Source organism: Botrytis fragariae (genome assembly GCF_013461495.1).
Source record: "Botrytis fragariae strain BVB16 chromosome Unknown tig00000006, whole genome shotgun sequence".
NCBI classification, from domain to species: domain Eukaryota; kingdom Fungi; phylum Ascomycota; class Leotiomycetes; order Helotiales; family Sclerotiniaceae; genus Botrytis; species Botrytis fragariae.
Genome location: NW_023500988.1, coordinates 2,048,131 through 2,063,467, shown reverse-complemented (window position 1 = coordinate 2,063,467; position 15,337 = coordinate 2,048,131). Strand labels below are relative to the sequence as shown.

Sequence of the window (15,337 nt, the reverse complement as noted above, 5' to 3'; positions counted from 1 at the left end):
CATTCCGAGAGTAGCATAGAACGTCCACTTCCCTCAATTGTCTGTCCAGTGCCAAACCAGCATGTCGCGAATCTCTTCTCCACCCTGTTAGCTAGTCTCAAATCTTTCGGAGGTCCAAGATTCTCGACTTGGTTACCTCTTGGTTGCTTTCACTTGTCAACCGTTTGTTCTCTCACTCACGTTCTATACACGGCTGGATCGTGACGTTCTTTCTTTGATCAATATTTTCAATCAGATCTGGCATCTAATTCTCACACTCACTCTGTCTCTACAACGACGACGACAACGACGACGACAACGAATAATACTCATCAGTTCATGTCCGTATCCAACTAGCTTCTGTCGGTCGGCGATACGGGGCAGCGGCGACTCGGCGGAGGAATGAATACGACAATGGCACCAATGAGAGATCAACCAGAAGAGTATATGAACCGACTGGTTCAAAGGAATGTTATGTTAGACGACCTTCAATTAGCAAAAAGGGATGTAAAGGGCAGTGATAATGGGAATGGAAATGGTAGAAACGGCGAACGGGATGATGATTACAGCAATGAGCGCAGCGACGATCATCAAGATAAACAGGTCGATAGCTCACAAATGCCCACACCTGTGGTCACAAGGACTGCGTGGACTCAAATAACAAATACTGCTTGGACTACACAAACTGCCACTGCCTGGACTACGCAGACTGCGATCACTACTTCATCAAGTGTGATGACTGTCGTTGTTGTTGCTACGCCAAGCTCCACATCGACATCGGCATCCTCAACATCGACTTCAGTGAGTTGGGACAGAAACTTTGTGTGGGTGGGTGTACTGACTATAGACAGATATCCATTACGTCTGCCACATCTTCATTGCCAACAGGGGCTGTCACATTCAGCATACCAAGCTCAGAGCAACCAGGAAGGAAAGGATTATGTACCCTTTCCAATGGAGCTCCATGCGAAAGTCCCACGGCTACCACATCTACCGTTACTGCCTATGAGGCCATCAGTGCAAGCTCTGCGCCGACTGCTCAAGCAGATGAAGATGGGTCATCTCCTTCCGACATACCACCTCAATTTCGCCACGGAAATGATGGCGATCTTAGTCCTCTGGCAGAGAAGCTTCTAATAAGTGCTGGATCAATAGGTTTGTGATTCAAGATGGCGTGATAACTAACCGTTACTGACCTCAATCAATAGGCATATTCGTCATTTTTGGCGCTATCATATATCTTGTAATCAGAATGAAGAAGCTCAATCGATTAGCAAGAGGAGAGATATCAGAAGAAGAAGCTCGTTGGTATGGATGGAGAAGAAACAGAGGTGACCCAGGTCGTCCTCCCAGTTATGCTAGCGGCAAAGTTTCACAAAATGGATATCCTATTGATGAAAAATTCGCTGAAAGGGAAATGGGTGGTTTCTATAACTCTGACAACAAATCGTCACTCGAACGCCCGGGATCGGCAACTGTAAACTTACGGGAACTGCGTACAGATCTCCAAAGGCAAAATTCAACCAGGAGCAATCATTCAGGATCTGGTATGTCTGCCAGTCCAGTTGCCGGCTCAGGTCAATCATATGGACCTCCAAGCAATATGGATTACTATTATTCTCAAACAGGGACTATAAGATCTCAACAGTCAGCACTCTCGGGACAATCTTCAAATGCCTATGATCCTTCTCAAAGGGAGGTCAATCATATGAGTTACTTGTCTTCAATATCGTCGGGATTTGGTGACTCACTTGTCATGCCTGATGATAGTGCACCTCCGCAAATTCCAGTGTCCAGATTTTCTTGGACAACAGCGTCTCAAGGTGCGCCACAGAATAGAGACACTATATACACAACAACGTCAGAGGAAACGGCGCCACGATTTCGGACTGTCAATTCATGGGTAGCTCAACAAACAGGACGGGTAGAAAGGAAACAACAAAGTGACATGGAAATACCAGCAATGCCAGAAATTCCTATTTCATATACCCACCGGTCACAGGTTCCCGAACCTTTGTTTGCCGAGGGCCATCAACGCAACATGAGTGAGAACCCAGCTTTTAGACATCACCCCGGTGACGAAATCGAGTTGGGGAGAGGCTCACGTGTTCCGAGTTCAATTCTGGATAGAAAGATGGGGATTTAATTAAAACAACAACAGAACAACTCAAACAGTGAGTGTACTATACGAAAGACGAATTTCTATCAATTGTGTGTGTATATATGTCTAATTGCCTATACGGTCGTTCCAGCCTGGTGCTTGATTCGATGAGATTTGCATAGCGTGGAGCGGGGAGCATTTTTGTACGTTTTTGAGCATTTGGTGGCTGGTTGGTTGGGTGCATGATTCATTGATATTTTTCTGCTTCTTGGGGAAAGGGGGATGAGAGATTGACAAATATAACATATTGTAATGTCATGACAAGAATGGAGCGACAAATAAGACGAGCGGGAGAGGGGGTTGGAATGAAATGAAAATCGATGAGAAAGCAAATTTGGGCTGGAGAAGAAAGGTACCGCTCAAGGCACTGTCGAAATTTTATGAGGCTTGGCATTGCTTTTAGGCAACCAACGCATGAATATATGATCGGAGGTGAGGCAACGAGTTGAGATGGGATGAGAATGTGACAAGGTGAGCTTTAAAGGAGAAGGCTGATGCAGAGAAGGGGCAGGGACGGCGTAGAGAAAGCGTTAGAGGACGCGAAGGTGTCGTGGTGAAGATAAGAGATTGTTTTCTGTCTGTATCTTTGTGGTATATAAGTGCAGTGATATAGTTTTTAAATACATTAGAAAAGTTTCAAATCAACGACGTAGATTTACACTCTGTGTTGACGCTTGTTTGAGGGTCTTTAAAGTTATTTTTGATCTTATTAATTGATCATAAGAAAAACTTCATGAAGTCGGGATATGATAGCTCATAAGATCTGCTAGCATAAGCACTTCACAAGCCATTTTATCAGGGTAAACTGACTTGATCTCCTCAAATCAGCACAATTTTCGTCGGTTAGAAATCGAACGATATCATTCATTGATCCATCCATTCATCTATTCTTTCATTTGTTTATTCATTTATCCCATTACAACCTTCCAGTCTACCAAATCCTTCTTTTCTCATTCCCCTACCTCCCGTGAAACTTTCGATTTCCACAAAGTCAACTCCTCACATATCCAATCCTAACACTTACACACAACCCTACCTAGGTAAATCTGTGCATCAAATTCCTCACATTCCCGAATGAATAAAAAATTTGAAGCCTACCCGGGTATATGAAAACACAACGTGATTGGACCTCGCAAGAAACAAGATCGGATGAAAACGAAACACCGCGCCACCGCACTGGTGAAATTTCTCTTCCCGATGAAGTACGGAAGTGGAACGCGCATGGCGGGATCTGTGGATGGGGTTTCTGGTTTATTGGTGTGGTGAGTGGTGGGTTTTGCTTGCATGGATTGAGAGGATGGGAGAGATGGGAAAGGATGTGGATTTGGATGTGAAAGGGCTTGTTTGGATTTGGATTATGCGTGTGGAGGGTGGAGTTGGAGAAGAGTCTGAGGGTTTGTTGAAAGGAGGATGAAAGGAGGTGAGCGCAAGTTCTTTTTTGGAAATGGCTAGTTTGATGCCTAAAAGGATAGGAAGATGTGATAACAAGACTTCAGGAATAGGAAACTTATTATGTCGTTGAGAGTTTGTGGAATGGTGTCCGACTCGGAATGGAATAAGAAACCGAAAGACTCGCGTATACGGGTAGTACTCTTCCCGGATATTCTGTTTTAATGATTCGCCAGTATTTCTGCGGATTGATTTTGCTACTTCATTTATTTTTAAACCATGAGAAAAGTCATCTCTCCTACCCAAATGAGACATTGGAGGAACTTCCATGCACGTATATGGTGTGGCTTGACCCAGTTCGGGTGACAACTTTCAACATTGTGTCATTTATACCCCAAACGAAGAGAAACAAATTACGATCGCTGTCATAGAACAGTCGAAGAACACATTGTTTCTCTAGGCGGTTCATTTGGATTTTCACCGAGGATTCTTTAGGCCAAGTTCAACACATGACAAGAAAATAGATGCAAATAATCCGCATATAATCCTTCAGTTGTCTGCAGATTATTCACGGGTACAGATAACTTTCGCGCAACCCACTTGGCACTTAAGTAAGTTACATCCCCTTTGGTCAAGGAAGTATTAGCATCATCAAGAGCAGCAGCAAGCGCGGCTCCAATCAAGGTGATAAAGACACACATCTACAACAGATGGAGTACACCACCATCGAGCCACATCTTTGCGCGGGTGGTCTTTCGGTAAGATTCAAGGACTGCTTCTGAACCCACAACGCACTCATAAAAATGCACGATTACTTCTACATTTTCCACTCATCTTCGACAAATCTTTACTGAATCTCGAATCAGTCTAACGTCATCGATTATTGAAAGAAAAAGATGCAAGCTTGAGTTTGGAAGTCGACTGAGTTATAGAGAACGATTACCCGAAATCACATCTGCATTCTACATTCTTGAATGACCTACTCACCTATGAAGACACGGCAAACCCCACAGAAGACAGAACACGCCAACAACTTATCCCAGAAATATCCAATCAAGCACCAAAACTTTCCGCACAATGCAGATAAATCATTCACTCGGCCAAGACATTGATTTCTACCCCCTGCCCAAGCGACAGAGCAGGGATTACAGCACATCATCAACACACTCCACTCAAGCTTCAATCGCGGGTCGTCACTTACAAGTAGTCGTGGATTTTCAAAATGAGCCCAGACTCCCAAGGCCAAGAGTCAACGACTATTTTCCGCTGATCTGCACTTCTTCAGAGCTTCTTGTTTCTCCTTTTCGTTCCTTTTCTTGCAGTTGCATGTAGGCTATTCTATTTCATTTCATTCTGCCGCTTCAGACACACATGCCACTTCTAGCGGATGCACAAAAACTTCTTCAAAATATTGAGGTACCTAGCCACTACTCGATCGCCTAGTCCTTCTAAGTGCTTAGCCTTTACTACTCATAAACCCATATACATTTCAATCTCAAAACTCGCAAACTCAAAACTAGCAAACGTATTTTGCACGTGCACTTACACACTCACAGGATCTCAACCAGAAAGAGTAAAGTTGACAAAGTGGATGAGCACAATGAAGGATGATGTGTGGTGATATTTGGATAGAGCTTTGGATTTCCCAGATTCTAGGTATAGCGAATACTTATTCCTCGGGTGACGATCACCAACATAGAGCAAGATAAATTTGACCTCCTCAATAACAGAAGAAGAAAATGTGACAGGCAAAAGTCAGATGCGTGTAAAGAGAGAAACCCCGTGTGAAAATAATCTGATAGCTAAGTATTAACTCTAATTCCGTTCTTCCCTTTTCACAAGCGCTAATGCTCAAATTTGAGAAGCGTTCCCAAACTCGCAAGGAAACGATTATCCAATATCCCATAATCCTACATAATGAAAACATCCACTCCATATTCAATATCATATTCGAAAGGAATTATTATTAACTTTCACATCCCACCCATCCCCTCCAGAAGACGCCTTTCTCCAACTCCTCTCTTTCAGTCTCGTGGTCAAATACTCCTACTTGGAATTTTTTCCCTGCAAATGCCACGCGAAGACCTTTTCAAAAATCCCTTTACCATTCCCAACAATCGTATCTCCATGACAAGGTATGATGTTCTCAAATCCCCACGTATTAATTCTCTTCACGCTCCGATTGAAACCCTCTCTATCACTCTTACTGAACAAGTACCACAACATTCTCTTTTGCCATATTGCCGATCCATTAGTCGTCTGAAGATGACCAAACAACTTTGTCGCAAATCCCGAACTAGCATCCTCTCCCGTCTTAGAATACTGTTCTGTAGCCGGCATGTTAAACATCATATCTGCTTCAATCAATGTTCTATCTGGTTTATAATAAAACACCAATTCCTTATTCGGATGCGAATCTACAAATTCATATTCGAAGTCTGTGTCGAATTCCGGCGAGATTCGAATCTCGGCCTTGTTTTTCTTGGTAAAAATCGTTTGGAAATGGACATTGGTAACCTTTTCATCCGACTTGGCTTGTTCAGCACGTTTCTCCGCAAGACCCTCGGGGCAATGAAGTGGGCGTTTGGATAGGCTTTGTGCCAGTCGGAAAGAAAGATGTGGTGCTCGAGATCGGGGGCTGCGACGTAGGCGACGCGGTTTCCGAGGGATTGGAGTTTGGTTGTTACCGAGGGGGTGAGGGCAACGGGAGAGAAGACGGCGAGTTGACCAGATGTGAGACGGACTGTTGGGATGAGCTATTAGCATTTGTATGGGATGAGCGCACGAAGAAGAGAGTTGTACCAATAGTAGCTCTACCACCGAATTTGATCATGCCAAATCGTAAGAAGGGCACTGAGAGTGTCGTCACATTCGGCGTCACATCACGGATAACCATGACTTTCTCAGGATCTGAAGGAACGAGTTTGTCGGACATGGTGAAAATATGTTTGTACGGATTTGTGGATGTTGTGATGCTAGAAAAAAGGTTGTGCGAAACGATGTTGTACTCTTCGATATCGATTGATTGATATGGTGGAGTGACTTTTAAAATCCTATGACGTTATCGCATGCGGAAAATAACCCGTGATCAATGCCTAGTGGTTCTAGATGTTTATTTGATGGCTGTTTGCAATGTGACGAAGACGAAAACGTAGGATATGTACGATGCAGGTAGGTAACCTTACTGAGAATGAATTCGATATGAAAAACAGATATGAGAGAGAAAGGAAAGAGAAATAAATACTTGAACCTTTATAAACTATTAATTGCAATCACTCCGAACATTTCAATCTTGAATTCTCTGTCAGCAAATGGATAATTTGGAATTCGATTTTGAAGTCTGGACTGAAGAAAGAAATGGATGTTTAATAAGCAAGCATACAGCATGCCGAGGCAGTTTGTGTCTACAGGGGGTCAAAGCCTAGAATTAGCAAAGATGGAGAAAGACGATGAAATGGGTCTGGACATTAGGATTTGGAAATGAAATTGCAATCAATTCGAATAATCTGAAGATCTGGACATCCTATATACGCAAACAGTAGACGTCCATGGCTTCCTTCATCTAAACTCACCAATAGAATCATAAGTGGATGATTTGAGAATGATTTTTCAAAAGTGTAATTCTTTCAAAGCTCGTCGTTCTCTTGCTTGCCGAGATAGCTTAGAGATGACATATGTGCGGCATGACGGCATGACGGCCTGATGAGAAACAGGAAAGGTAATCGAGCAGTACATACCTAGTCTCAAATACTTCCTTCTGTTCAGAAATATCAAATACTTCCTGGTTCTCACAATCATCATCTTTTGTTTCTGTCATCGGACAATACGAAAAGTACACAGAGTATTGATATTCACCTCTATCTCATATCCGGACATTCCGAAAGATGCATGTTCAATCAACATTTCACAAGCTCTAATACGAACAGTGTCTAAATAAAAAATACATCTTATTCAATACATGTGTGCCAATCCAATGCTAATCTTGAATCGCCTTAGAGACCGACGAGCAGACGTAAAACCGTATACTATTTAGAAGTTCAGCGGCCCTTTCTACTATCTCGAGGCTTCATATTTAATCCCCAATTTACTCTTCTCATCCGAGTAGGTGCGTGTGTCCAAATGAAACAAGCAGAAAAAATACATCAATGTGCAGAACCAGAACTATAAGGAGAAATTATGAACATGTCGTTCTTTTCGTAAAGTAGTAACTTTAGGATATTCCATCATCCATCCATCCACCCATCCAAAACACCACGAAAGAGGAGTAGCACCAATTCCATACAACTGTGCATCGCGTGTGCCATGGAAGGAACTTGGCGAGGAGAAGTATGTTGAGAGAAGCGAGGCAAAAGACGCATTTAAAAGAAGAATTCTGCTCATCAAACCCAGAGTTTGTGTATGATAAACATGCCCCAATTCTTCAATATATATTCCCCAGGTAGTATAAACCCACATATCACATGCGTACATATCAACCAGGGAACTGATATGCGACAGGATAGCCCATACGCTCCAGAAGTTCAAACCTCCATATCTCTAATAGACGAATGACACGTTGAGGCAAGATTTGATTCATGCCAAGGAAACCATTACCGCCGTGCTGCGCAATGATTTGGCAAAGCCATCTACGAGTAGAATCGTTTTCTGCAAGCCAAAGTTTGCGTTCGTAAGCAACCGAGAGAAACAACCAGAGTGCACTATAGACGACCATATGAAATACCAAACCCCAAAAAGTATCCCAGGCATTTGGTAATCTTCCATGCTTTGGATTGAATAATACAGAGAGAAGTTTAGGTCCAGTTTTGGGTGGCCTATCAACATCCGGAGGTTCTCCAGCTGCATCATCGTCGTCAGCTGCGTCAGACTCGTCGGAATCGGAATCTTCATCAGGAGTTGTTGGATTCCAGGGGCCCAGTCCAATAGTCAATGCAGGGAGCCAACTAAGAACCTTCAACAGATGCTTACACCAGTGGAAGAAAAGAATGAGGAAATTGAATTCGACCAAGAGCCAGCAGATGACGGGATTGTGAGCGAACACTCGGAATGGCGTATAACGAATTGGTCCCGGGATAGCTTCACCTGGTTGATCGACGAATACGGTAGGTCCTGGCACAGGTATCTCGCGATCAACGAATTGAATAGGACCAGGGACCTGAACTTCAATAGTAGGACCAGGAACGAGAATTTCAGGGCCGGGAATGTAAACTTCTCGAATCACTTCTACTTCTTTAATCTGAATTTGAATCTCAGGACCAGCAGCAGGGCCATGTCCGCGACGTCTGGTTTTCTTGTTGATGAGTTGGAGATCGGGACTACCTTCCCCTTCTCCTTCTCCTTCTCCTTCTCCTTCTCCTTCTCCTTCTCCTTCTCCTTCTCCTTCTCCTTCTCCTTCTCCTTCTCCTTCTCCTTCTCCTTCTCCTTCTCCTTCTCCTTCTCCTTCTCCTTCTCCTTCTCCTTCTCCTTCTCCTTCTCCTTCTCCTTCTCCTTCTCCCTCTCCCTCTCCCTCTTCCACTTCCCCCTCTTCTTCCTCGGCTTCGGAAGAGCTGCTACTGCTGCTGCTGCTCTCGCTAGGTTCTTTGCTACCTGCCGCTGAACTTTTACCACTATCACCGTCCTTGGGTTGGTAAGTTCCTGGGGCTGGGTTAAAACCTGGGGTTTGGGCCTTTCGAGTGTCTATAATCTGTTGTATGATACTGCGGCACATCTCGATATAGTCTCTCATCAGCTTTTGCACTTCTGGTGATGCTCCAACTCCTCCTTTGGTCACAAGATCTTTGTTGGCCTTTTCCATATTTTCAAGAAGCGCCTGAGTTTCCTGCTCTTTTTTCACCAAATCATCGTGTATCTTTTTGTTTTGTTTTTGAATCTCTCTAGCATCGTCTCTGAAATCATCAACTCTTTGCTTTTCAGCGGCCACACGGTTTACGAGCTTTTCCTTTTCGATTGTAAGGTCCGCCAGATCTTCCTTGCAGATTTTCAATTCGTAAATCATTGCCTCATTTTCCGCGTGCATATCTTCCATTTTTCTCTGCATATCATCGATAACCTTTTGGAGCTCCAGTACGTTGCGCTTCAAAGTGCGTCTTTCTCCCTCGATAGCGTCGCATCGACCTTCTCTAACGACACACCTCTCTTCCCTACCTTTCATTTGAGTTTCGACATATCCAATGTATTTGTCCTTCTCTGTAATCGCTAACTCCAAATCTGTAATCTGCGCTTCAAGCTCCTCTATAATAGCAGCGTTATCTACTTTTGACTCGGCCATTTTATTCTGTAGGTCAAAGTGTTTCTCTCTTAGACCCTCGTACTCGGCGGTTTGCTTCTTCTTCTCTGCGGTATATCTTGCTTCGAGATTCCTCTTCTCTTGAATGTATCTTTCTTCGAGAAGTGCGAAATTTTCGTTCTTCCTCTTTTCTTCGATGTAACCTGCTTCCAATTTCGCAACGATAGGTTCAAAAGCTGCAAGATCGATATGTGCCGCTTGAAGTCTTTGGTCATAGGATTCGAGCTGGGCGACTCTTGTCGACACCTGCTCTTCCTTTTGTTGGGCCAACATGCGCACTTCTTTGAGCTCCCATTCAAGCTGCGTTTGCTTTGTTCGATGTGCGACGCAATCGGTCCTGGGACAAGGCTTCAAAGGACTGTACATTCCAAGGTTAGCATTGTTACGCTCATCACGTGAATTGTTGATAAATAGTACTTACGTGCCATCCTTCTGCTTTTGAGCTGGCGCATCGTCGAGATTGAAGGTAAAAGTCGCGCCTTCAATGGCCGCCGACTGAACATTTCCGAATTCCATAGACATTGTTTCGTTGATTGTTATTGATTTGTATGATAATATGAATTCTGGAGACAGAAAAGGGAGGAGTTTGATTTACGAGGAGAGAAATATATGTGTGAATTTATACCATTCGATTATCAACCTCTTATAATTTTCTATCGTACGGTTGTAGTTTGTTGATTGGCTGTACTGACTTTCTTCTTCTTATGGCATGGGCGTTTGTATTGTCATCAGATTCACTTTTGCCTCGCGAACACAATATCAAATTCTGCTAGGTATCCTGGCAAGCGAGTAGAATGAATGGAAAACTAACAAGTAGACATTGAATCTCTCAATGGCAATCAACAGGTGGAAGCCCAGCAAATGTGCATGCTGGGCTTAAACTTTTACTTCCGTTCAATGTGACATCACCTCTGACGTTCGAGTTAATCTTCGAACTTTAAAAGCACCGGTCTCGCCTTATGAATGTTGTCTACCCAGTGGCTGAAGTGTAAAAGGTGATAAAGTGACGCAATCATGGTGCTTTGGATTTGAGCTCTTGAACATCGAAGCTGGCCCAGAATACGAGGAGGTATCGGCTGTTAGCTTTGAGATCTGAACTCTACAATCTGAGAGTAGAGCATTCATATACCTTCTAATTAGCTACTTAGATAGGTAGGTATACATATACTTTTAGTCGGAACTAATTCTGTTGTAGTTAGGACACTCGTGTTTTGATAGCTGTTGGCTATATATAATGGGATTTTCATCTTTGGTTTGCGCCGTGCGAAGAGTTGACGCCAGACCTTTAAGTTCAAGATCAATCTACCTAGTATATATGTCATGCCATATGGGTTGTAAGACAACAGCCATAAATGTGAGAAGATTGATGGGAAATATAGATGCAGTAGAAATTCGTCCCAAAGAGGAAGTTATCTTACAGCCCGATATGTCAAATGTTTTCTAATACATTGAATATCGAGGATAGTCAGAAAAGACGACATTGCCTGAACACAATTTCAATTTTCCTGTGAAATCTATATTTTGACGCACCGGCAAAAGAAGTTTTCGATTTAAAGAGAGAGAGGGGGGCTTATAGTCGCGATAGTGAAGGTTCCTTCCAACCTTCGCCAGAGCGCCAAAGCAGGACTGCACGATTGTTCCCTCCTTCCAGAATCTATACATTCCAACCCGGGGTGAAAATTTACATGATGATTGTACGGGATAAATCCATAGGCCTCGGAAGGGGATATAATGAATCAATAATTCTAAATGCACTGCATACCTAGGTACGTAATGCCATGAAACACTTCAAGCATTTTCAACTTGATCTCAAAGCGAGTCTACCTCTTCAGTGACGGGATCAGTATTCACCATGATCCATCTAACTTCTGTTTCTCACTGATTCCCTGTTAGATTACCTTCATATGCGAGTCTCGGTACCTAGCAAACATCAAAAACTACCTAGGAACCTTGACTCGCCATCTTCTCATCTCAATCATGTAGCAAAGTTCAGCGGAAGCGCCACGTCCTCGAGCATCCAATCAAACAGTACTGCTGACTCCACGCTAAATTTCCAATCGATCTCTTGACCGTATCTTGAAGTCTGTAATTTGTACCCGCGGCCAAAACTTGGCAGTATCCCGAAACACTACCTAGGTAGATACCAAACAATATCCATAGCGCTGATGCTTTTGCACTAGCGCCCAAGACGTCGTACCGAGCCTAGCTCTTAGCATAGCCGGGGGATTCACTTCTCCTCTCCCCCCTTCATTTCTCCTCCCATCACAGCACATCATACCAGGAATCAAATTTCACAAACAAAAGATCACGAAAATCATTAACAAGACAGCAGGAATATTGATAAATGTGTGAATCATAATAAAGAGAAGCAACCGAATATGACATTAAGAACCAAGTTTGCAGAACCCCCGCTCGCAGAAATCCAAATCAAATCTCCGCTTCATCAAGTCATTCATTCCCATAATTTCATACCCGAATCCCCCAGATCAATCCCATCATACCATTCATGGTTTCTTAAGCAGAAGCACTAGTAGCGAAACCAAAGGAAGGTCCACTCTTGTCAAAAACACCATAGTATGCATTGAAGAAAACATCTCCATAAATGCTCTGACTACCGCCACCTACACTTTGAAGCGAGCCGTAACAAGTGTTTCCATCCGCAACCGCAAAATTCATCAAAGAACCCGGGATTGTCGCATAGTCAGTTGGGCCGACTTTGAATGACAAGGTAGGGAGAGTAGCATCGCAAGGGAATACGTATCCTCCGTAAGAGCTGGAGTACTTGGCACCAGATACTTGAGCATAGTATGCAGTATTGACGGCGTCGCTCATGAGGATAAGTGTGGTTCCTGTATCAGCAATACCAGTGAATCCTGATAAGCTGTGGGCTGTAGAGCCGACTTTGTAGGACGCAGATGGGAATTCCCAGAAACCGTTTCCGGAATCGACAGGGGTGTACGTGATACTTCCGGTGTATTTGGAAGAATCGGTGTATCCGAAGTCGTATGCCCCATCCGCATTCAATGGGAGGTAGGCAGCGAAGAGCGGGGAACTGAGAGAGCTCTCGGCATTGTCAAAGAAGGTGGATTGAGCTTTTGGTTCAACTAATTGTATGGGAAGTTAGACGACGCGATCTTCTCATCGAGTGGATATCTAGGCCATGAAGACTTACCAGTGTTAATGCTGCTGAAAGCCATACCAATGAGTCCATCGGATTCATCAGTGACAAATGAAGAAGAGACTCTGTCGGCAAGCTCAACTGCTTGGCCAGTGACTGTAGTCTCACCAATCTTAACGGTATCTGTGCCTACAGTGCCACTCGCTCCAGATCCATCGGCATACTGGATACTCCAGGTGTAACCTGAGAGAGCCTCAAATGTGGAACTCTTACTTGAGGTATAGCTAAAGCATTTTGTTAGTTCTTGACTTATGCTATCTCATTTGGTACGAATGGTTCCTTACATGTCATGACCTTTGCGAGACGAGGCAGCTAAAAGAGAGGAGAAAACCCATCTGATAGAGTAGTTAGTAAATTTGATAAAATAAGGTGAGATACATTGATCATCACTTGAAGTAAGGTTGACCTCTAGGATCACGATTTGCAGGGTGGAGGTATTCTAAAGAATTGTAGCACTTACAGATCTGCCGAGCCAGTGTCCAAGTCAAGATTGAGAGTTTGACCTCCAACGGTAGTAGGAACGAGATACTCAACACCATCGACTGGGAAAGCTGGAGCAGAAGAATCCTGTCTCTTTTGGAGTGCCGACATGAACGCATCAGACATTGGTTGGGTAGGCTGAATGTGGTACTTGGCATAAGCCTTGAGCAAAGATGCAGTACCATTACGAACATAGTTCGGATTGCGAATTGCTGTTACACTGTGGGAGGCTGAACCGGAGGAGGCAGCTGCTGGAGCTGGAGTTGGAGCTGCTTGAGCAATTGCTCCAAGAGCGAGGAAGGCTGTGATGTGGGAAAGCATCTTTGACAAGTTCCGAGGGCGATGTACAGATTGAAGATAGAATGGCAGATCCTGGAATTGAGGACTTGATGAGGACTTGATAAGGACCTGGTAGCAAGAGGATTGACTGTCTTCTTATACATACCAGGGAACACCGAGGTGCCTTAAGATTTCCTTTAGATTTAATCGTCCTACGCAGCCCCCCACTACTCGGCCTGTCTCACGAGTGGTCAATTGCTGTGCCATATCAGAAAGAAACTGTAAAAGTACCTAGGCAACGATCTCGTGGCTGGTAGTCAAGCGAATCTGAACGGCTTCAGATATGGCAGATTGAAATCTTCTGGTCCAATCGTAGGACAAACCTGCAACCATTGCATAGGGTACAAAGCTAGTATCATCGCATCTCTCCGAGGACGGTGGAATTCCTTCTGATAGGCATAGCTTGCCTGCAGTAGCAAATTCTAAAGCACAGAAGGCAGGTAGCGAACCCGTGACAATAGGAGGTTTATCGAGGGGCGGAGAGTCACTTCACCGCAAAGGAAGATCTGCACTTTGTCCCCCAGCAAAAATATTGTATTGTGCCATAACTACAAAAATAGACTAATTTACTTTGTGAAATAATGAAGAAACAATCTCAAATGCCGGGCGTCGTGTGCAGCAGTGGCTGGGAACTCAAGTAGGCAAAGAAGTAAAACGAGCCAGAAGACGCACTTGTGGAAATAAGCTTCAATTTAAGCCCTCGTGAGCTTTACTTGTACCTGATCTACATTAGCACGTGAAGCAGGGATTGTATGAGCACGACCACGTCGACAGGGTTTCCACTCCAACAGTTGATCATATACATTATGGCAAAGATGCCCTTAACCTTAAAATCCATCTAATCTTGCGAAGGAAGTTGAGTACGAGATAGAAACAGTTATGGATATCTCGCAATCGAGGGTTTGACCAAACACAAGATGTCGTGACACCTGATCATAATACTCCCGCAAATAAGGAAGTCCCGGAGGTACTTGTCGCCTACGACAGAAGGGATCACCGAGGAAGAGGTGATACAAAATTTGTAGATAATAGGAAGGTTTTGCAGAATGGTTAGTTTGCACCTTGGCGAGTCTAGAAACACTAACTAGCGTGAACTTGTGTTGCGGGAGGAGGCTTCGAGATTTGATAGTGTGGCGGCTGTGTGGCGGCTGTGTGGCTGATACCCGCCGCTAAGATACCGATAACGCTTATTTATTTTCATCAACGATTTCATGCTTTTTTGAGCAAATCATGATTACAAATGTAGTGATAGACACTACCTATATCGTGGAACAATAATCAGTCATACTGACAAGTAAAACTAAAAGGGGACAGGAAGCGAGGAAGTTAATATGTCGTGAGTTTCATCCAATGGGAGAATTCATTTGCAATATCACAAGGTAACTCCAGAATCTACCCATGACTTGACGGGTTCGCGGGCATCCGAAGATAGGGATTGGCCAACAGGATTATTCTTTATTGAATATTCCAGTCGATAGTAATGACTACTTAGATTGTGATAAGTTTTGTTCAACTGAATTATCCTGAT

The 15,337-nt window shown here is 43.7% G+C and overlaps 4 protein-coding genes across 4 annotated transcripts; 1 reads left to right on the top strand and 3 right to left on the bottom strand.

The window, feature by feature from the left end:
- Positions 1-393: 393 nt before the first annotated feature.
- Bfra_001804 (uncharacterized protein) lies at positions 394-2,125 on the top strand (the record flags this gene model as incomplete). Its single annotated transcript, XM_037332229.1, has 3 exons — positions 394-780; positions 831-1,134; positions 1,188-2,125. 3 exons carry the CDS (start codon positions 394-396, stop codon positions 2,123-2,125), a joined length of 1,629 nt encoding a protein of 542 aa, XP_037196383.1.
- A 3,450-nt stretch (positions 2,126-5,575) lies between these two features.
- Positions 5,576-6,464, bottom strand: Bfra_001803 (uncharacterized protein; the record flags this gene model as incomplete). The annotated part of the gene is given in 3 exon segments (XM_037332228.1): positions 5,576-6,079; positions 6,091-6,272; positions 6,332-6,464. 3 exon segments carry the CDS (start codon positions 6,462-6,464, stop codon positions 5,576-5,578), a joined length of 819 nt encoding a protein of 272 aa, XP_037196382.1.
- A 1,536-nt stretch (positions 6,465-8,000) lies between these two features.
- Positions 8,001-10,334, bottom strand: Bfra_001802 (uncharacterized protein; the record flags this gene model as incomplete). The annotated part of the gene is made up of 3 exons (XM_037332227.1): positions 8,001-8,816; positions 9,042-10,170; positions 10,234-10,334. 3 exons carry the CDS (start codon positions 10,332-10,334, stop codon positions 8,001-8,003), a joined length of 2,046 nt encoding a protein of 681 aa, XP_037196381.1.
- A 1,992-nt stretch (positions 10,335-12,326) lies between these two features.
- On the bottom strand, positions 12,327-13,791 carry Bfra_001801 (putative aspergillopepsin i protein; the record flags this gene model as incomplete). The annotated part of the gene is made up of 4 exons (XM_037332226.1): positions 12,327-12,916; positions 12,985-13,214; positions 13,275-13,325; positions 13,451-13,791. The coding sequence occupies 4 exons, from the start codon at positions 13,789-13,791 to the stop codon at positions 12,327-12,329; spliced, it is 1,212 nt and encodes a 403-aa protein (XP_037196380.1).
- Positions 13,792-15,337: the final 1,546 nt, after the last annotated feature.